Source organism: Mastigoproctus giganteus, chromosome 8, assembly GCF_048544385.1.
Source record: "Mastigoproctus giganteus isolate SK-2022 chromosome 8, ASM4854438v1, whole genome shotgun sequence".
NCBI classification, from domain to species: Eukaryota; Metazoa; Arthropoda; class Arachnida; order Uropygi; family Thelyphonidae; genus Mastigoproctus; species Mastigoproctus giganteus.
In genome coordinates this window covers 3,002,406-3,026,010 of record NC_143582.1, presented here as the reverse complement: position 1 = coordinate 3,026,010, position 23,605 = coordinate 3,002,406, and the positions used below count along the sequence as shown (strand labels likewise).

The 23,605-nt window shown below is 37.9% G+C and overlaps 1 protein-coding gene across 2 annotated transcripts in view; it reads left to right on the top strand.

Annotated features, from left to right (window-relative positions):
- Nucleotides 1–23,605, top strand: part of LOC150081200 (suppressor of tumorigenicity 14 protein homolog) — a 154,452-nt gene that overhangs the window by 30,744 nt on the left and 100,103 nt on the right. The window contains exon 2 of one of the 2 annotated variants that reach the window (XM_090379374.1): nt 14,917–15,016. The exons of the other annotated variant lie outside the window; for it this stretch is intronic. Coding sequence (XP_090235500.1) covers nt 15,011–15,016 — 6 coding nt within the window. The 5' untranslated portion in view covers nt 14,917–15,010. The remainder of the gene's footprint in view (nt 1–14,916; nt 15,017–23,605) is intronic. 2 annotated transcript variants of the gene reach the window in all.

The window sequence follows — 23,605 nt, the reverse complement described above, 5'->3', positions numbered from 1 at the left end:
CACGCCCGAACGCGATACAGTCTTTTTCCAAGTTCGGCCAAAATGCATTTTATCCAAATCACCCACTATCGGGAGTTCTTTCTAAATCCCTCAGCGTTTCATTATCGCGTCCCGAATGGTGAATTCAACGCAATCATAGGCAAACAAATTCACGCTTGATCGAGTGTCTTTCACTCCCTTTCGATTATAAATAACCAATACCATGGCATCCCAAGAGGGCACTACCCCTTAAGCTCAGGAACTGGTGTGACATCGTTAGATTTATTCCTCTAAATCCAGCCTTATCTTTTGCCAACCACCTTCCTTCCAGCCTTCGCCCGGCAATGAAACTTATTTGCTTTCTCCTACCATTAATGGATGAGAAAAGCGAAATGAGTCTTGCAGCATCCGAGGATTATCAAAATTGAATTATCTGCTGCACTCCACGAGAGTCCATTCGACGAGTGGAACCCAGTGCCGCTTTTGATTAGCATTAAACAGAAAACCGAGGGGAGGGGGGGTGAAGGCAAATAACCCCCTCACAGCTACACTTTCATCAGCGTTGTGACTGGCATCGTAGCACGTGATCAAAGTATTTGAGACCGCCTAGATTGATTGATTGATAAATATTTGTTCACCGATGGCCAACACATCACTGAAAATCCACGGTTGACAGACCACGTCCATTGGTGTTCAGCGCCCTCTGGTAATGAGGCAACCATCGCGCTTTCAAGCAAGGAATGGGGGAGTTTCCCCGCTTGTGAAAGATGGCGCGAAAATTGCTACGAGAAGCTACTTGAGCGGGTGGTACACATCGATCATATATCGGCGGAGATGCCGTTTCTAAGGCAACTGGGGCTTCTGCAAGCAGTTGATAATGGTCGCAGGTTTCGCACTTTACATAAATTCAGGAAAAAACAGAAATTACAAATGAAAAACTTCTCACTTGGCCGAACATCGAGACGGAACAAAATTGTCTCGTTTTCAAAAAAGCGCGAGAATTTCCATGGCAACCAAGCGAAATAAGAACATTTACGAAACCATTTCCGTTTCGAAAACATAAATTTTGGAGATACACCGATGAGCCAAAACATTATGATCGGCCAGTCGTTATGCAAATCGAAGCAACTGCAGGTATACTACGATCACGAAGGAGGATCAGGTATAAACACGACACAGGACTCTACGTCTCAACTGGGCGAGGCGAAAGAACATCGGCACTGGACTTTGGATGATTGGAGACGAGTCTTCTGGTCTGATGAGTTCCGTTTCCAATTATTTCGAGCGGACGGGAGGATATATATCTGGTGGAAACTGCACGAAGCTGTGCACCTGTCATGTCAAAAAGGAACTGTTCAGGCAGGTGAACGATCGGTAATGGTCTGGGACGTGTTCATATGGAACACACGAAACTGCCCTCGAGGCTTTCACCTCGTCACAGGGTTAGTTGGCCTCAGTCGAAAAAGGTATTTTTCGTCCAGCAAACAGGCAAACCAACTAGAGAACACGTACAATTTACAGATGTAATCCACATGGGATTGATTAAGAAGGCGATGGAGGATAAAATTGAAGGGAAGAGACCCAGAGGGAGATTGAGAAAGAATCATTTTAGAGATCAAATGTTTGGAGAATCATCTTCAAGCAGAATCTTTTTTTTTTTAATTCTTTTTTAATGTTCTAATATTTTGCTTGCTATTCTTTCATCTCAGCAATTATTATTGTTATTGCTTCGGGGAGAGAAAGGACACAACGATATTAGATAATCCTGATCCCATTATGGCTATAATTAACTATGTTCATTCAAGATTTTATCAGTAAATTTGCCATGAGCATGTTTATCAACTGAGTTGCATCGTGTGAGGTTGGTAAAACCTGGAGTAATTCACGAGGGAAATCCAACTGACTCTGGATAACTGTAGCCTCAGCTAAAGACTCCTTTAAGAATTCCTTCAGTTTCTAACAGGAGTCGAAATCCTCGGTGTATTGCAAGCACCAACCAACCTGCTTGTGGAGCTTGAACATCCAACTCATTAACTTTCCAACGACATTTTCCAGCTCAGTCGTTAAGTTCTCCCTCCCTACATACAAGGGAAATTGGAGGGAGGTACGATGCTATACCTCTACCCACTACGCTGACCTTTCAAAGATCGCAGAAGCAGCAGGTGAAGACGCAAAGCTGTCCCGAATCGGCCGAGCACAATCATTTCGCACAAAACCCAACGACAACTGCAGAACAGCTGATCAGAATTGCAAATACAGCGCGCGACGGTTGGCGAGCTACCTAATTACGCGTTCAGGGACATCGTCGCAGGCCTGTTCAAGAAGCCTGAAAAGAAAACTCTCCCGAACAGAAGAAAGAGCGGAAGAAATGATGACTTCCGCTGCTTTCATTCAGGATAATGACCACGAGCTCTTTAAATACCCCGTAGAGAGAGACGAAGTAATTTGTGCCGCTCGCCCGCTGCACTTAAATACCGTCACACGCACGTACACATCAAAGCAACGTGCTCCACTGCCCCCTGCCTTCCCCTGGGGGGTCGTTGGAATGAAATGTCGATTGACTTCGAAATCTAAGCCTCGAATCGAAAACACGATCGAGCACTTATTATCAGGTGATAGAGAAATGCCACCGGGAGTAACTTTGCCCCAAAAACATGACAACTCTAATGACATAAAGAAGAATGGAATCAAGTCCAAACCTCAATCCTCTATACGTCCAATGCATCTAATATTAATAAAGTTGGGACGTTAGGAACTCGATTTACCGTTAGAATAAATAGAATATTTCGATTTTGAAGCAAAATGCATAAAATTCTGGTACTGCAATTCGATGAATGGATGGATTAGAGTTTATCTTTCTCAATGTCCAACAATCTAGATTTTTTTTCCTTTTTTTTGCGTGAGAAAGAATTGCATCCGCGGCTGCGTGCATAAACCATTGGTACAGCCGCTCCGGGCCATCTATCTCAATGAACGTCCAGGGCCGCTTACTGGCAAGTTGGGAGGATTGTAGTCCGCGTGGCTGAAGCTCTGGCGTTTGTTTTATCGGCCGCTCAATCTTCCAACTGAAACTGTCAAGAAAAGATAAGCAAAATAAGAATGCGGTAAATAACCTAAGCTGTATAGCGCTATCCGAGCATAAGAGACGGGCATCTTGTACTCAGCAAAGTAAATAAATCGTCCGTTCCTTACTGTTGCTAGGATACAGCATTCAGCGTATAGGGAGGAAATTAATGAATATCGAAATGGCACATAACTATCTGCCGTGGATCCATCTCCGGTGCGAATGCTTCTCTGTAAGACCGGGCTGCCTTACCATGAACAGAGCGCAATCTCCAGGGAATTGAACAGAATGAAAAAGTCATCCTCGTACTCCGAACTAAAGCAAAGAGCATATTTCCAAATGTAGGAGGATCTTTTCCGATAAACTCCTACGTTTCTTATCCAATTTCGATGGCTCATCGCTCATCCGAAAGTTCTAAGGTGCTCCGAACTTGGAAAAGTTTTGCAAAATCGAAACACCACGAAAATAAGTTGACGAACAGGTTCCATCCATAGTGGGGAAGAAAAATAGAGTTTTTAATAGCTTAAGAACTCAATTGGAAAAACATCGCGAGCCATAAAACCCATCAAGCTTTCTTTTTGATGGTCGCCATTTTGGTTTTGGGGAAACCTGTAAGATGTAACAAGTTCTCTAGACAGCAATTTTTCATAAATTTAAAAATAACGTGAGAAAAAAGTTTTAAATTCATATCAATTTTATTTTAATAATAATCTTTATGAACAAGAAAAAATTATAACACTTTTTATTTATCAAGATTAATATTGTCGCTTTTATATTTCTTATAAAATATTGCTGCTCTCATAAAAAGTACAAAAGTATTTAAAAAAGGGGATCCGCAAGGCTCCTCTCTCGGATTACTATTCAAATGACTTGCGAGTGAACTTAACTCAATAATACAAATTAATGTAATGTAATTTTTATTTTCAATATTTTCAATATCATTAATGTAATTTATGATATTGAAATTTCATATGAATATTTAATGAAAAAACTTTCGAGCCTACAGGCCAGTAAGGCTCCTGGGGTTGATGGCATATACCCTATAATTTTAAGGGGGTGGGGGGCAAGTGAGTGCATTGAACCATTGAGGCGAATTATGAGAGCATCACTGGACTAGGAGATTCCGTCGGATTGAAAAAGTGCCAATACATCGCCAATACATAAAGGCGGTTCTAAGAATGTAGTGGGAAATTACCAACCGGTCAGTTTAACTTCAGTAGCAGCGAAAATCATGGAAGCAATGGTCAAGGGTGGAACTCGGGATCATTTAGATAGCAATGGAATTCTGAAAGATACACAGCATGGTTTTGTAAAGGGTAAATCGTGTTTAATAAATCTGGTTAGCTATTTTGACAGGGTCACTCATGAGCTGGATTTAGAGAATAATTTCGACATTGTTTATTTTGATTTCAGCAAAGCATTTGACTCAGTCCACATGAGCGGTTACTTTATAAGCTGGAACAGGTTGGAATCACAAAGAAAATCTTTAGATGGATAGTAAGATGGCTTCAGGGCAGGAGCAGAGGGTTGTGCTAAATGGTTATGTCTCAAATTGGGTTGATGTACGAAGTGGGATTCCCCGAGGATCAGTATTGGAACAACCGTTGTTTTTGATTTACTTAAATGACATCGATGAACGGATAGAAGGAGTGATGTCTAAATTTTCAGATGATGTAAAGGTCGGTAGAGTAGTTAATGATCACCGCCAAGCAGAGCTTCTTCAGAGTGATCCAGATAGACTTCAGGGATGGTCAGAGAAGTGGCAGCTAGAAGTCCCCGGTGTAAGACCTTCCATTTTGCTTTAATTCAGCAAAATGGAAGGCTTACACCGGGGAAAAATAACCCAAAATAACTAATACGCTTGGTGGAGTTGAATTAAAGTCTGTAGTGGGAGAAAGGGACTTGGGAGTTACGATACAGCCAGACATGAAGCTCTCCGAGCATTGTAAACAGGTTGCAATGAAGGCCCGTGGTGTCCTATCGATGATTTATCGAACATTTTCTAGTATAGATAAGGATATCATAATCCCATTATACAAGGCTATTGTTAAACCAAACTTGGATTATTGTGTTCAAGTATAGGGACCACGCCTAAAAAAAAAGACACCTAGCTTCTTGAAACGGTCCAAAAACGGGTAACTCGCTTGGTGAGACCGGCAAAAGGGTATCCATATGTGGAAAGACTTCGAATATGTGGGTTGCAGAGTTTGGAAAGTAGACACCTTAAAGGGGACTTGATTGAGGTGTTTAAGGCTCTGAGCAGCAAAAGTAAAATGAATGAGGACGAAATATCCACGATTATAGAACTAGGGGCCACAAATTCAAGTTACATGGGGAGAATTTTAGACTGAATTGCAGGAAGTTTTATTTTAGCCAGCAAGTTATAAATTACTGGAACAAGTTACCTACATGGGTGGTAGAGGCTGACAGCTTGGGGAAATTCAAAAGTCAGCTGGATAGTGACCGACGGGAGGAGGGAAATACATAGGGTGTTTATTTCCTTTTATTTTATTAAGTATTTATTTTATATACTATTTTATTTCTTTTTATTTTTTGTCTGGTGCAGCATAAGCCTTAGGCTTCCTTTCATCATATGGCTATTACTAATACTAATACTAATTTTCATCTTACGCAATGACTGTGGGAGTTAAAATTATCTATCGGATATAAGTTTTTTTTGTTTTAATAATTCTATTTCTAATACTTTTATTAAAAATTTTCAGGTTTGCATTGTATGAAATGAAATAAATATTATTATTTATTATTTTTAAATCGATTTCCAAATAAAACATTTATCCCATCTGAAGATACGACAGAATAAAATAATTTTTTTGGCCACATATTTCTTATACAATACGCTTCTTTTAAAGAATTTCCTCCTTTTCATGTACAAAAAAATTGGCACGAATCTTTCCAAGAAGATAAAACCGCCCCAACTGCACTATCAATTTTCGTTTTATCGAATTCCATCACAACATCTAAATTGCTTTATCATTGAACGAATCTCAAAACGGAGTTTCTCCCACCTCCCTTTTCCTTCCAAGTCCACCCACGAATAGCAAGTTGACAGCATTTTAAAAGCTTAATACTGTTTATCCAGGATGAAGTGATGTTGGCGTGTTGTAGACCTAGTCTGTTTCGTTAAGAGAAGGAAGAGAGAGAAAGCAAAGGAGAAAGAAAAAAGGCGGAAAATCCCTGAGGAAATGTCTTATCAAAGTATCTAATCACTTCTTCAGCTGCCATCAAGCATTTTCTTGTACATCTTGTAGTCACTCAAAAGAGGTTAATAACATATAGGCAGGACTATTGGGCACATTACTGGGCGATCACTTCCTTATCTTTTTCTGAAGCCAAAAGAGCGAAGTTATAGAGACTCAGAGGGATGTCGACGTGGAAAAATAACTGCGGTGGCAGCTTAAGAACAAATGTTCGAGTCTTTCTTAAAAGCAGTTTAAACCATCTAGCTTATAGAATCTTTCTCTGTTCGTGGAATGCGGGGGGGGGGGAGTTGGGGGTTAATGGAGTTTCGGTGTTCCAGACACTGCTGCAAAATGCCTCGATCGACTGCAGTTATAAACAAAGTGCAGGAGGCAGCCCGACCTGAAATAATTTAATTTTAATTACCGTTGTCCTTAATTATTCATTAATCTCTATCTCCCCGAAAACGTGCATTTGTCTCGCGGTGAAGAAAGGCAAAAATATTTCCTTTCTTAAGTACCGAGCAACACAAACGAAAGAACTGAATGCATAAGGAAGGTGTTTAATGGAAACAAAATTGGATTTTACCAAAAGGAGTGTCTGACTTTAACTCGTCTGTTTACAGAGGGCGCACACTGTCCTTTCTCTTTGCGAAAATTTCATTTGCATCAGATTGTTTTTGTTCGACGTTCAATTAAAGAAACCACAGACGCTAAAGAATTCGTCTTTAAAGGAATTTGCGAGTCGCTGACAATTGCTTCATCACCATTGAGGTCATTCACGCAATGGACAGATATAACGCAAATTAAAAATCAAGCCTGATTATTGATGAGCACACAGCAGAACAAATTGAACATTAACAACGTAGCTATCACCCCTATAAAGGTTCCTTAATTCGTCACCACTGCCTCCCTAATCCATCCCCAGAAAATCATTAAAGAAAATTCTGTCATAAATCATTCCTCGCAGCAAACGAACCCCACTTACCCTCGAAACCAAATCTCCTAAGTAGAATTCGTTTTCATCCCGATAATCAAACAGAGCAGAACCCAATTAGTCCTTACAACGGTGCAGCCAACTGCCTCGAGACATTCAATACATCCTCGTTGCTTTAACTCAGACTGCTGATGGAATTAGCTTTAAAAAGCAAATATCGCCAGCAACAATTCGCATTGCTACCAGAGCGTGCCTTCGATTAATTTTAAATTTTAATGGGAATCGCGATAAGTGCATAGCATGATTAATAGTCTCCCACTACCTTCAGGTGGCGCTGTGATAAGCGATTTTCATTAGGAGCGGGCGTAGATTTCCTGAGTGAAAATATCTCAGCTTATAGAATACGGGCAAGACGTTTCGTCAATTTATCACTGTCGTCATCAAGCTTAATGATTACTTTGCAGAATCAACATTTCTGTGATTCGTGTCCTCGTGTTTACTTTCTTTCCGCCAGAGGTCATTTGAGTTCTGTGCGCAATCTTTCAGGCTGAATATTCAATACAAATCTACTTCGTTTTGTTTAAGTGGCGCGTGCTCACAAACACCTTCCGTGAAGAAATGATGAGTGGGCGAATTGCCTATAACGTAAAAACAAAACGTCATTACAAGAAGGTACGCTAATCGACGCAGTCCCTGTGAGACTCATTCCGCTTTATTATGAAGCCAATCAGAGCAAGAAAGGTACTACGATTGCTAATGTCTCCTCCGGGATGGGTTTTAACCGAAGACAATCGTCATTACGTACTCCACTTCACGTAAAGCTAATTGCTCAATGATCTTTTGCTAGATAAAGAAACGTTAATAGTACAGAAAATGTAGGTTCTAGTACAAATGTACACTGTTACAAACGCAAAAAATCACCCGGTGGTTGAATCTATCTGATAAAAATACTTTAAATTCATTTCTGTGAACAATTACTTTGTCCCCTTTTTTCTATTTTTATTATTTCAAATCTTTAATTGGATAGCACACATCATGATCCAAGTAGTAGGGTTACAGTTTTAGGAGCATTAGCCTCCGTCCTGAGAGAGTGCAGTAACACACGCTGTTTGAGTAGACCAGGGTTCAAACCAATAACAGCGTGGCAGATTATGGTCCATTTCCCTCAACATGAATTTTAGAAGAGGCTTCCATCCTGCAGTGAATTGATAATGGCTGTAGTTTACCTTTTTACCTTTTAGCGACTAAGGCCCGACTAAAAACCCGAGTTTCCGGGAGGAAAAACCATCCTACCCTCGCTTGAAACCGACTAACTCAACCAGGTTGTGAAAAGGCCCATAAAAATTCTTCACATCATCGATGAGGCTCGAATTCAGATCTTTTCCACCAGGTGTGGGAGGACGGTGATTCTACCTTGTGCTACCCACGAGGGTGTGATCCAAGTCTTGTAATATTTTTAAAGGGAATAGATTGGAATCACCCAATGTTTTGTGGTTGGTTTATGAGTTCCATTTATAAAAACACTATTCAAATAATTGAAAAAAATTGTGGTTTTATATTATAATAAAACATATAATAAAGAATTGTAATAACGCATATCAAAAAGAATACTATAAATCTAAAACATCACTCAAAAACGAAGTAATTTTATGTGAATGTGAAAGAGAAGTACAAAAAAAATATATTTGGAGAAAGAGAAATATCGGTCTCAGACGAGACCGACTAACTTGGTCACGTTGTGAAAAAGGCTAATAATAATTCCTCACGTCATCTATAGAACTCGAACTCAGGTCTTTTCCACCGGGTGTGGGGAGAACGCGATCCTACCGATTGTGCTACCCACGAAGGCAAATCTTCTAGAAAAAATATGAGGAAAAAATGAATTAATTTTAAAAATATAATAAAATCACTGAATTTTTTACTCGTTTTACCCATAAAAAGTTGAAAAGTTGGCAGATGCTGTTATAAGCTTGCTTTCTTGCATCCTATGGCTCTTCTAATGCTAAAGTAAAAAAAACTAATGTTAATGTAAAAAATGAAGATAATCAGTGTTTTAAATGGAGTGTATTAGCTGCGTTACATCCTCCAGTAGAAAGAAATCCTCAAAGTTAAGATGCCTAAAACTGATTCAGTTTTTTTAAAAACGCTCATTAAAATTCCATTTGTTATTTATGCAGATTTTGAAAGTAATCTGAAGAAATATATACTGATACACCACACCCTAAAGCTTCTTATACATGCATTATGACCAAAGTAGCTTATGCGCCATCAAACCTCCATATCAACAGCTTCTTATACAGTGAATTATCAAAAACATAAACCTGCATAAAACATGAATGAATATTCTGATCTGTATTTAAAAACTGATGTGGTGTTATTAGCTGATAATTTGAAATTTTAGAGATGTTTGTGTAGATGCCTATAAATTAGATCCTGCTTCGTATTATACAGTTCCTAGTTTATATGCATAAAACTTTAAAAATGACAAATATTGAATTACACTTACTAACTGATATTGATTTGTATTTAATGGTAGAAAAAGGAATTAGAGGTGGAATCAATCAAAGTCGCACTGGATATGCAAAAGCAAATAATAAATAATAGTGAATATTTACCTTATGGAAGATTTAAATGGGTAGATACAAATCCAATATCTGATGATTATAAAACTGGATATATTTTAGAAACAGATTTGTAATAGCCTAAAGAATTGCCCGATTTGCATAAAAATTTACTTTTAGCTCCTGAACATGTAAGTATAAATAAAAATATCCAAAATTAATAAGTAGGTTATATAATAAAGAAAATTACGTATTACATTATAGAAACTTGAAATATTTATAATTAGGACTAAAATTAGGAAAATACAGAGGATTAGAATTCAAGAAATCTAAGTGGTTAAAATTTTCATACAAGATAAAAGAACTAAAGCTAATAAGGCATTTGAGAAAGATTTCTACAATTTAATGAACAATTCTGTTTATGGAAAGACTGTGGAAAATATAATAAAAAGAGTTTATATTAGATTAAATTGTGATGCGAATAAAGCTGAAAATTTAATAGATAACCTCACTTTAAGAAACGAAATATATTTGATGAAAAATTATATGCAGTTCATATGAAATAAAAAAAACATTAGTAACTTTAGATAAAGGAATATGTATTTTAGATATATCTAAGCTGTTAATATATACTAAGCTGTTAATATATGCATAAAACTTAAATATGGTGAAAATCTAAGTCTTGTGTATATATAGATAAGGATAGCTCTATATATGATATTAAGACTGACGACTTTTATGAAGATATGAAAGAAATGATACACTATTTTGATACATCAGATTATCTATAAAACAATAAATATAACATACCTAGATTAAATAAGAAAATAATTGAAAAAATGAAGGATGAATGTAACAGGAAAAATTATGAATGAATTCATAGGTTTAAGATCAAGAACGTATGCATATAAAATTGAAGATAAAGTGGAAAAGAAATCAAAAGGAATTAAAAAATGTGTAATTATAAAAAGAATGACATTTGATGACTATAAAGAGTATTTATTTGAGGAAAAACAACTAAGAATTATGAATCTAATAAGAATATAAAAAAACATGGAAGTTTATTCAGTAAAAGTAAACAAAAAGCTCTAAGCCCTTTTGATGACAAGAGATATATATCTTAGTAGATAAAATTCATACATCAGCATGGGGGCATTATTCAATTTAATGAGATCTTCTTTATCCATCCATGAATTAAACGAATCTGAACAACTTTCCATTTTTAATGAGAGATTTCCTTTTTTTTCTAATATTTTTTTCTGTTTGATAAAAAACATAATCTTGCTTATTATATTTTCCTAACCGTTGTTCATAAAATGAACCTTGTACTTCTTCGTTATTTAAGTCTCTTATCTGTAATAGGCTTAGTCTTCAAAACTTCAGAAATAACAAATACTTCCTCAGAGAAGTCAGGTAAATAACTCTTTATTAACATGCCTTTGTATTTACTGATTCCAACCTTATCACCAATATGAAACTTGAGTTTAGATTCTCATAATTCCTTTTTCGTAAGGATTATTATATTTAAATATTTTTTAACTTCTTCTGGTGAAGGAAATCCAAATGAATCAAAAAATTCTACATATTTTGGGATCTTATTGTAATAACATACCCAGTGAGTGCCATTTCCTGTAACTGAATTTACATTAAAAATACTTTCAAATTTATTTATTTTATTAGGTAAAGTATCTCTAGAGAACACACCTCGAAACCCTTTTACATGTTTTCTGTAACTTGCTATATCAAAATTGCTTAAAAGTATTTTTACATCCTTAACGACGTTTAATTGGTTGATCTCTAATAAAGACAAGATCATGCACCAGTCCGCGAATTAAATGATCACCCCTCGTATTTAAGCAAAGATCTTAGTGAATCAAAATAAAAATACTAGTAGTAATGGCAAATGATGCAAGAAAGCAAGCTCATACAGCATCAACCAAAAAAAAAAAAAAAAAACCTACCTACCCGGTTCACCATTCGTACCCTCCAATAATTTGTTTAGTTCTTCCTTGAATTTATTCAACCCATCCACTTCCACAACAACAAATGGAAACCTGTTCCCACAATCAACCACCAGCTGGTTGAAGGCAAACTTCTGCACATCTATCCTGCAACAACGCTTCCTCAACTTGAATTTATGCCCCCTCATGTGTGTAGTCTCAGCAAGTGGAAGAATGCCATTAACATTCAACTTACTCAATCCATTCAAGGCTTTAAACACCTCAATTAGATCCCCCCCGCAGGTGCGTAGTCTCGAGACGCTGCAGTTTTCCGTACTGAAGCTTTTCTAGGTAAGAGCCCCCCATTTGTTCCCTTCACCAGTCTGGTTGCCCTTCTGTGCACCCGCTCCAGAAGATCTACATCCTTCCTAATGTGAGGACACTAAACCTGTATACAATACTCAAATTGCAGCATAACCATTACCTTACCCTAACCATAACTACAAAGGAATAATCACTTCTTTATTTCCGCTACCAAAGTTTCTGTATATCATTTACAAACCCCATGAGCTGTCCTGGCAGCATGTCTGCTCTGCTCAGAGAATTTCATGTCTGACTGCACAGTTATCCAAGGTAGTTTTCATCCTCCACTACCCTGAGTGTAGTACCACACAGTTGGTAGGTTATTCTGTGGTTACTGCTTCCCTTATATAATACCTTACATTTGTCAGTGTTAAACTTCAACTGCCATTTCTCAGAACATCGACCAAATTTTCCTAGATCTTGCTGCAGTAGCTCACCTTGCCAGCCTTTGTATCATCTGCAAACTTTGACATTAAGTCTGATAAATCTTCATCAATATCATTAATAAATATGAAAACAATGGGGCCCAGCACTCAACCGTGATTAACTCTACTAATTACATTAGTCTACGAAGAGCAGTGCCCACTGATAACTACTCTCTGTTTTCTTCCACTTAATCTTCCCTTTTTCCATAAGCAGTAACTTGCCCTTAATGCCACATTGCTCCAGTTTGTACAGCAGTCTTTTATGTGCAACGGTTAGTACCGTTGCACATAAAAGACTTCCTGAATCCAAGTATACGATGCCAAAATTATTTTTTGCATCCAGTTCATTGGTCACTGCATCATAGTAACCTATCAGATTAGTTAGATAAGACCGCCCCTTGAGAAATCCATGCTGTGATTGCAGTATAATTGCATGCCTGTCCAGATTTTCCTACAATACTTCTTTAACCAGTGATTCCATTATTTTCCCTGGAACAGACATTAAACTAACAGTTCTGTAATTACTCATATCGCTTTTTGATCCCCCCTTTATGAATTGAAGATACATTCGCACATCTCCAGTCATGGGAACCATCCCTAAATCCAAGGATGCTCTCATAATTATGGTTTTCAGGTGGATTACTTCCTTCCTTCAGGTGGATTACTTCCTTTGCTGCCTCCCTTAATATAACTGGATAGATTCCATCCACCTTTTTTTATGGACATCTTCAACAATTTCTCCTCCAATTTCCTTTAAATTATCACAGTCATATACCTCTTCGTTAGAATTTGATAAACTTCTGGCATTCAGTTCCCTAAAAATTTCCTCATTTGTGAACGTAGATGCAAAATACCTATTCAATTTGTCTGCAATCTGAGCAGGGTCATCAACAGTTCACACATAGACATCGAGTGGTCCAATGCGATTCAACTCCTTCCTTCTACTGTTAATATAAGAATAGAAGCCTTTGCCGCTTTTCTATGGATTCTTTGCCAGAGACTTCTCAAAATTTGCTTTAGCTTGATTAACTTCCTTTGTAACTTGATTGCAGATTAAGTTATATCTACCATAGCCTTCTGTATCACCTGATAATTTTAATACCAATCTTTAAATGAGGACTTTATTAAGACACACAAAATGAAAAAAAAAAACTCATGTGATGTTTTAAATTTCATTTAACGATGAATTCATATGAATTCGGTTAGTTTTATATATGCTAGAAAAATTGTGCATGAAATAAAATAGATTGGAAAAAAATTATGACTGATATTCTTGCAGATATTCTTAATACAAAGCTGCAATCCTTCCTACTAAAATAATAACTGATTTAAGAATAGACTTTGAATACAATGTAAATAAATTCAAAACTTTTAAAAAAGACATCAGCATTCATTTCATATCAGAAGTTTATGATGAAGAAAGCAATTTATTTCAATTTATATGCCTGAAAAGTTTAGTCAAACCTTATCTGATATCGATATTAAAATTTTAAATTTAAATGATGATTTAAAACTAATTTAACGTGGATTACAAAATAATACTTTGATTACGAAAATAATTTCAATAAATAGTATTTGTTCTGACATATTATTTATTGAACGTCGCATTAAAATCGGATAATTAGTTTTAGCAGTTTAAAGTTTAATGAAGATTCTAATTAATTATCCTCATTATCTTGCATTTATTTGACTGTTAAAGTGCAGTTATAGAATTAATACTCATAGGTACCAGGAATTGTTTTACTTTTACTTTCGTGGGTAACACAGTAGAATCGCCATCCTCCCCACACCGGTTGGAAAAGACCTGAGTTCGAGTTCCGTCGATGACGGGAGGAATTTTTATAGGCATTTTTTGCAATGTAGCTGAGTTAGTCGGCCTCAGGCGAGAGTAGCATGGTTTTCTCTCCCGAAAACACCGGTTTTTCGTCCAGCAAAACAGAATATCGACCTCAGAACACACGCAATTTATAGACAATATACATGGAGCAATATAGCCTTAGTCGCAGATGCTCCTAAAACCTACTACAACAACAACGTTTGCTGATAACAGGTTCAGAGTGCAAGTACTGATAACATGAAGCAGTTCTCTGCTTAAGTGTTCTTTACCTTGAAGAAGGGAGAAATCATAGAACGATGTGAAAACGTAGAAAAAAATTGCAATTTAAAACAGAATTTCACTAACATATTATGAATAAGAAGAGCATATATATTTAGAGGTGTAGATGATAAAATATTCAAGTAATATTATTGATATTATTAATATCATAAATACCACTTCACAGTAGAATGAAAAGCACTCCTATCACTCAAAACTAGCAGTTCATCACACGTAAGTAGCACTCCCATAAGTAGCACACTCACGTAAGACAATGAGTGTGCTGAGGTTGGTTGCTTTATCCTTTGAAGTTGATAAAGAATAAATCATTCATATCGGGTCATTTTCTTTGCAGGATTCATGGGAATCCTTCTCCAGGGCTTCCTACGGTAGGTCTTCTATTACATGCCTTCTATGAAGTGTACCTGTGGAACACCATTTTCATAAATATGCAGGTAAGACATAAGCTTTATTTCTGGAAATTTGGTTGTTTCTGCTGGCTTCCAGAGTACTCTCGAGAGAATCCCTTCACTCCTTGTGCTCAATACGACGGTAGGCATTGTCCCACCTACAAGGAGTGAACAGAAGCGCTTGAAACTTTGCATGACTTATTTAGCGAGTGTAAAAGCATAAACAAGTATCTTGTAGAATATAACTTTTTTCTTGCCCATGGATTTAACTCCGACAAGAGAAAATGCAAATTAATATTGAGCGTAAAAATTACCTCCTAGATTAACTTTTAATTAAATTAAAAAAAAATAACTCCAACTTGTTTTTCGAATATTATAAGTATAATTCTTGACCAAGAGGACAAACATCTTTAGCTAAGCAGATGATTCGACGATCCTAAACCTCATCTCACCAAATGATAATCCAAAAGAAATCACAATAAGAAAGCTCTAAAGTTCTCCTTTGGAACTCCTATGACCCAGGGTGACCAGAAACGTTACACTCAAAATTGCACTACTTCATGGCCCCGGTGCCAAGCGTTCCGTGGCCAAGCGATTTCTAGTGCGTTTTGAAAAGCGTTTTCTACATAGAGCATTTGAGTGAACATATTCTATTTTTTTTTTTTAAACGTTTTCTTAATTTGCTCTGACTACTTTTGCTCTACAAGTAGTCAGAAGCCCAGAAAGGGAAACCACCTTTCTGTTTATTTTTTTTCTATAAATACTAATTTACTAACTCAGCCGCTTGGTCACCTCGTGGCACTGCTCTTGGCTCCCCGTGACGGGGCCGGTAACTGGGCGGTAACGGTAAAGTTACCGGTCTTTACATGGATTCTAACAATTTGCCACTCTTAGAGCCTTCAACCTCAAGACAAGAATCCTGTCACGATAACAACAATGGTCAACCTAAAAGGCTTCGAGCAGAAGCACAGTGTCCAGACATTCCTAATTTTCTGGTTATACACTCTTTGTCCACCCAGGCTGTGGGCAAGTTGTCGCCGTTTATGATTCAAAGACATCTGGACTCTATTGCAGGATAACCAAAAATGGTGAAGCAACTACAATCCGGAGATCTGATTCAAACAGCACCTCCAAACATTCAGAGTGGCTATTAAAGACAACGACATTTGGTGGGTTTCCAGTATCTGTTACTCCCCACAATACCTTAAATTTATCAAAAGGCGTCATCACAAAATGGAACTTAATTACAGTGTCTGAGAAGGAACTACTTCAAGGACTTAGCAATCAAAAGGTAATCAATGCTAAAAGAATAATGACAAAAAAAGATGGAAATCTCATTCCAACTCGTTCCATCATTTTAACTTTTAGTACTCCTGATTTGACATTCTCAGTAAAAGCTGGATATTTAAACTGCCGAATTCGCCCATACATCCCGAATCCTCTTCGCTGTTTTAATTGCCAGAAATATGGCCATTCACAGCAGGCATGCAGAGGTGACGCCATATCCTATTTGTGGATCAAAAGATCATACACAAGCAGATTGTCCAGCCGCAGTTCCCATTTGCCCCAACTGCAAAGGCAGTCACCTTGCTTTTCTAAATTATGTGAAATGTGGAAAACAGGTGGGAAAAATTACAAAGTAGAATATAAAGTCACATATCCTGAGGCACGCAGACAAATAATGTTGACCATGACTAGTCCGTGCTATGCCTCTCGCACCCGAAGTTTTCATACAACTGCAGTTCAAACAGATGTGTCATTACCACCCAACGTCTCGCTAGCTAATTGGGTTAAAACATCTTTATCAACCACTGTAAAAGGTAATTCTAAAACTAAAACCAGCAATGTCACCAACACCCCCATTAATATGTATCCCAACTGATACTCTGACGGTCTCGAATGACACAGAAAAATTGAAACCTACTAGAGACTATAAGAAAACCGAATCACCCACCAACACTATGGAAGTGGATATACACCAAGGTTATGAAGAATGTATCCTGAACTCCATGGAAACCGCACGCCCCTTATTCCCAAAAAATGCCCTGCATACAAAAATCAGTCAGATGAATCATCCTCAGCCAAACCAAAATAATGCCTAACATCATACAGTGGAACTGCAGAGGGCTAATTATCCATTCCCATTCTGATGACTTAAGAGATTTAATCTCTCAATTCAATCCCATGGGTATATGCTTACAGGAAACAGTCTTTTCACCCCAAGTTTCGCCGAAATTCTCAAATTATATGATGTATAGACGAGATAGGAACCCAGAGTCTTCTGCCCGTGGAGGAATAGCCATTCTTGTAAATTCTAACAAACCATCTAGACCAATCCAATTGAGAACCACCCTAGAAGCTGTGTCAGCTCGGATTGCAGTTGGTATTTCAGTTACCATTGTTTCCATTTATATTACACCATCTCTACCACTTCCTCATTCAGAACTTGACAACCTCATTACACAATTCCCAACTCCAATTTGTCTTTTCGGTGACTTTAATGGACATCATCCATTGTGGGGATCAGCTACAATGGACAGAGGATGCAAGTTGGTTGAGAAATTTATGAATAATAATGATCTGAATTTATTAAACTCTGGATCCCCTACCTATAGAAATTGACTTCTGAAATTGAATTGACTACTTCTGAAATTGACTTCTGAAATTGAATTGACTACTTCTGAAATTGACTTGTCAATTTGCTCACCATCCATCTTTCCAATCATGACATGGTCTGTATTAACCGATCCTTTTAACAGTGATAACTTTCCGATTATATGCTCCTTACAAACAGGAATAACTCCAAATCCTGATCAACGATCCACTTGGAAGTTTAAAAAGGCGAACTGGGATGGCTATTCATTAACCCCTGGCTTGTAGCCGTGAAGGGTATTGTGTACGGCGTGTGCGTTTTGTATGCAATAAAGAGTTCTTCTTATTCTTCTATTCTGCTCAAATACTTCTAGGCAGAGTATGTGTTCAAAAAGAACCTATTGATGATGTAAATATTTACAATCAGATTCTGACTGCAGCTAATACCTACATACCAAAATTCAAGACATATCGCAATCACCGAAATCACTGGTCGAATACAGATTGCTTCATTGCCAAACAGGAAAAAAAACCTAGTTTGGAATAATTTCCGTAAGAATCTCACCACTAGTAACCTTACTGCTTATAAAAGGCTTAAAGCAAAAGCAAGGCAAATTAGACGGAAAGAGAAACGAGACTCGTGGATTGCTTTTGAATCAACCATCACAAAAGACACTGACACACGCCTCATCTGGAAAAAAATACAGGCACTAAATGGAAAATTCGCTCGTGTGCCCTCTCCATACTTCATTGGAAAGGGAAAGACCTATCTACAGCTGCAGAAGTTTCTAATTCACTTGCAGAGAATCATTTGCTACAATATCTTCTTCTGCCTCTTATGCATCCACCTTTCAGAAATCAAAGCTGGTGCAGAGCGACATAAAATCAACTTTTTCACGCACCGCTCATTCCCGTACAACCAGCCCTTTTACATTAATAGAACTTCACGAATCGTTAAACAGATCTTCAAATAGTGCCACAGGCCCAGATGGAGTTCATTACGTTGGGCTGAAGCATTTACTTGAAGAGGATTTGAGTTCCACGTTAATCTTTTATAATCGGATATTCTCCGAAAATGCCTATCATTCTTTCATTATTGCCTTACCAAAACCAGGAAAAGACATTCCTGTGTTGAAAATTACAGTCCAAAATCTCTTACCAGCTACATGGGTAAAATTTTCGAAAGAATGATTCATACTAGGCTCACTTACATCCTGGAGTCACAGAATCTCCTTCCAGATCATCAGTATGATTTTCGGAAGACTAGATCAACACTGGACGTGCTTATCAAAGCCGAATCTCATATCCGCAATGCCTTTGTCATGAAACAACATCAAGTTATGGTCAACTTATATCTTGAAAAGGCATTTGACACTACGTGGCGTCATGGGATTATTATGGACATCTACCATCTGGGGCTTACGGGCTATTTGCCGAAAATAATTCAAAATTTCCTGCAACTGCGTTCTTTTCAGGTCCGATATAAAAATGTACTCTCTACATCCCACATTCAGGAAAAGGACGTCCCGCAGGGATCAACACTTAGTCCAACACTGTTTTCAATCCGAGTTAGTATCATGACACGAGATATCCCAAAAACTGTTCAAACTTATATGTATGCAGATGACCTTACCATTTCCTGTCAATCTCAAAGTATGAATACCATGGAACGGCAGCTCCAACTTGCCATAAACAAAAGAGAATCCTGGACTTCACGGAACGGTTACAGACTATCAGAAAAGAAATGCACTGTCACTCACTTTTGCAAGAAACGAGCTCTCTATCCCGAACCTGAAATACAAATAAACAATACTCCAATCCCGCTTGTTAATACCGTTAAATTTCTTGGACTAATATTAAGACCTCAAACTAAATTTCGAAGCCCACATCACTTATATGAGAACTTCTTGTATAAAGCATTTGAATATACATCGATCGGTCTCGTCGATGTCATGGGAAGCTGATCGATATACTTTACTGCATCTTTATAGAAGTTTAATCCGATCACGGCTAGATTATGGTTGTCCAGTATATGACTCTGCCAGGAGCACTACTTTAAAACGGCTAAATGTGATCCATCACAGTGCTCTGAGGACTGCGCCGGGAGCTTTCAAGACTTCTCCGATCCAAGCGCATGATGCCCCATTACGCCTGCGTAGAAAAACACTACTGCTCCACTACGCTGCTAAGATCCAGAGTCTACCATCGCACCGCAGTTGGGAGTATCTTTATAATACTCGGTGGAAATCCTTCTATGAGAGCAAGCCAAATGAAAATAGACATGCTTCACTCAGGATCAAAGAGCTTGTTCAGAGTTGGAATGTCAATTTAAATGAAATTTTTCAAGACACAACTGCACCTGTTCCACCTTGGACACATATGTCTGTCTCTCAAGATATACACTTTGTCCAGTGGGGGAAAAATATTATACCTCCCTGCAATATCAGACAGTTTCATTCAGCTTATGCTACTATGAACAACCGTGCCTGTAAAATTTATACAGATGGTTCCAAAACTGACAGTATGGTAGGTGCTGCGGCAGTTTTTGCTTTATGTATAATCTCAGCCACACTACCGCTAGCTTGCAGCGTCTTCACAGCTGAATTATATGTCATTAAATTAGCGCTTAGTAAGATTATTGAGCTTTCCTTCTCATCTGCCATAATTTACACAGACTCCCTCAGTGCTGTCTCTGCCATAAGGAAGAATTTCTCCTCTTCTCATCCTACATTGAAACAGATTCATTCCTAGCTATTCTCTTGCAGTGTGTCCAATCAGCCAATCAGTGTTTACTTAATCTCTGGCCATTCTGGCATTCCGGGAAATGAAAGTGCTGACTTTGCCGCTAAACATCCTCAACTCGCTCTCTCACAACATCCTCAAGTTCCTTACACTGACTATAATGCAAAGCGTGCTACCATAAATGGGCACAAATCTGGAAAAGTAACACCAACAATAAACTTTACCAGACAAAAGAAGATCCAAAGCTGTGACCGTCTGGCTTCCGAAGAAACAGACGTGAGGAAGTGGTACTGGCAAAACTCAGAATTGGACACACTCAATCTCTTCCTATTACTGAGAGAAAACCCAACTCAGTGCTCATCCTGTCAGACACAACTTATGGTCCGTCATTTTCTGGTTGATTGTCCCTTACATTCAACCATCCGGTCAAACACTTTTCAGTCACTCCCCATATTGAATATATTAACTGATTTATCTAATTTCTTAGAAAATGAAGCAAATATTGAAGAACTTTTATTCTATCTAAAACATCTATTGGCTTGTACAGAAGCATATAGTTTAACATCTGTAACGATATGCTTCTTGTGAATAAACGATGAACAGACACAATTTGGCCTTAGCAGCCCTTGTGTCCTTAAATCCAATACCAACAACAACAGCACTACTTCATGAGAAAGGGGAAAAAGTATGAACTCGAGAATTTTGATAACATACACTACGTTATCGAAATGCGATTATCCTGTTCATTACATCATAGATTCATTACATCATGTATGATGTATGATGATGATGCCGAATTCATTACATCATGGATGATGCCGAATCGAATCCCACGATTATAAATCTGTATAACATGTAAATGGCTGGTGAACACGCGCTTGAACAGAGATAATATGACACATCGGTATCAACTGGAGGATATCCTGAGCTGGAGGATATCCTGAGGATATCCTGATATCCTGAGCAGTCCATGAGCGTAAATTCCCAAGAACAAAGTTGCACAATTAATTAGAGAGGCGTTGTGCAAATCAACATTAGATACCGAAACATGATACGAAGTGTAATATTCAGATATAATCCCCCGCAAATAACAGTTGAAACCTTAATAACAACTGTGAGGCAGCCCCCATTAATCCAATTACTCCCCAATTGCAATTTTAAATAATGGGTGTAGAAGGAAGCATGTCAGTGATAGCCATGTGTATGCAAGCAGCGCGGTAATCAAAACCGAGCTGAAGCTGGTACTAACCAAGAAGAGAATATAGACCACATAAAATGCCCACCCCACAAGCTTTGGGAAGATGCTAAATAAGACGAGGAACTTCCCACTTTCCTCAACAATAACACGATAATCCCAATCTCAAGATAATCCCTACGTTTAACGTAAAGTTGGGTGTTGCTTAAACAGTGACAACCGTAAGGTCACTAAAGCTGCTTCGCTCCGTATAACACGTTGCTGGGGCTCCCTGGAGCCCCAGTAACGAGCACCAAAATGACAGCAGCTATCAATGTTCCTCCTTTCACACCCACAGACAACCAGATCTTCCCCATTGCCATATCTATGGGCCCACTAGAAGTGTTACTACAACAATTATCATATGCAACCAAATTATGATACATGTATTAGGATTACCCGTAAATGATTACATCTACCCATATACAGTAAACCCTCGATTTAACGGACCCCAATATAACGGATTTCAGATTTAATGGACCAGACAAATAATAATACAGAATGTGCATATTAATCTCAACCATATTATTTTTTTAGGTTATACAAAACTTCAGTGTTATTATTAATTTTTAATTAATAATAATTACCTATTTCCATTATTGTTTTGATAATTACCTACTTTTATTTTTATAATCAAATTCAGGAAATTGTTTTTTATTCTTTCTGAAAACGTGTTCAAATAGCTGTTTTCCCAGATTACAGACAACAAATAAGACAACAAATACTTGCGAGCCGAACATGACTTGGGACACTAAACTGCAGGTCTACCGACTCGCTTTGTTTCGGTCTCAATCTGCCTCATGCTATCGTGCGGTCAGGTTGTATACAGAGTGTTTCTGTGATTTCTGAATTGTGACTTTATTTATTAAATAATTTTGCAATCCTTACAATTTAAAATGGCATCAACTGATAGAGGAGTTAAAATAAAGCGTGTGAACTTAAATGTGGCACAGAAATTAGGCTAATTGAGAAATTAGAACAAGGCATCTCAGTTGCACGTGTTTGTGAAATTTACGACGTAAAAAAACAAACTGTTTCTGATATCCGTAAATTAAAGACTAAATTGCAACATTTTATATTTACAACAGAATATTATTACATATTCTTTATTATAATTTAATAATTTTACATCAACCAAATTCCTGAAGTAAAAACGTGCAGAGGCCGGCCACCTTTACAAAAAATGTACCAATAAAGCTTCACCACCGAAATGTGCCAATTGTAAAGCCATCAAAAAGTCTAGTAATCTAGTAACCACTGTGCCAGGGATGGATCTTGCCTTTTACAAGAAAGGCAATAACATCAATTATGGAAAATATGACAGCGTACTCACCACTATCATCCAAACTTCGTATAGACCAAATAAACGCAAAAATCAACTTCAGTGGCATCTCAGCTCTCTTCCCCTCGTGGAGGAATTAAATCTTGATCTTCTCCTTCTCCAAGAGACCTACTACATATGGAGTAGGATCTCTGGTTATCTCCTAATGTACTGAAAAATTCAAACTACTCAACAGCACTGTCTCGCAGCCATCATTGTCCGCAACCCTGGTCATCATCAGAATTGACTTCCTATGCTACCCACACCTGGTTGTTTGGATGTGACTCTTGATGACTAGCTCTTGTGGGACTTCCCCCATATCCCACAGCTCTCATATGCAGATGACCTGGTTATCGGTGTGGATGATCCTACTCGTGCGGTTTTTGAGACCAGAGCCGGCACCGTCCTGAATGCCCTGTCAGTTTGGAGTGAAGACAATAAGCTGGAAATCTCTACAAATAAAACAGTACCTCTGCTTGTCTGATGGTGGTCTCTGATGTGAAGTCCATGAAAGAAAGAGAAGGCCAAAAATTGCATCACTATGCTAGCTCGCCCACCCGCAAAGCCTTGAGTTTAAGGGACGTACCCTCTACCTTTATTCAGCTGTCTTTGTCCCGATATCGTGCTGCCGTATGGTAGCATCGTTTATCCATCATCAGCACTAGGAACCTAATTCTGCAGACACACCAGTTGATGTTATTACAAATGACTCGGGCATGGCGTCAACAGCAGTACTAAAAATATT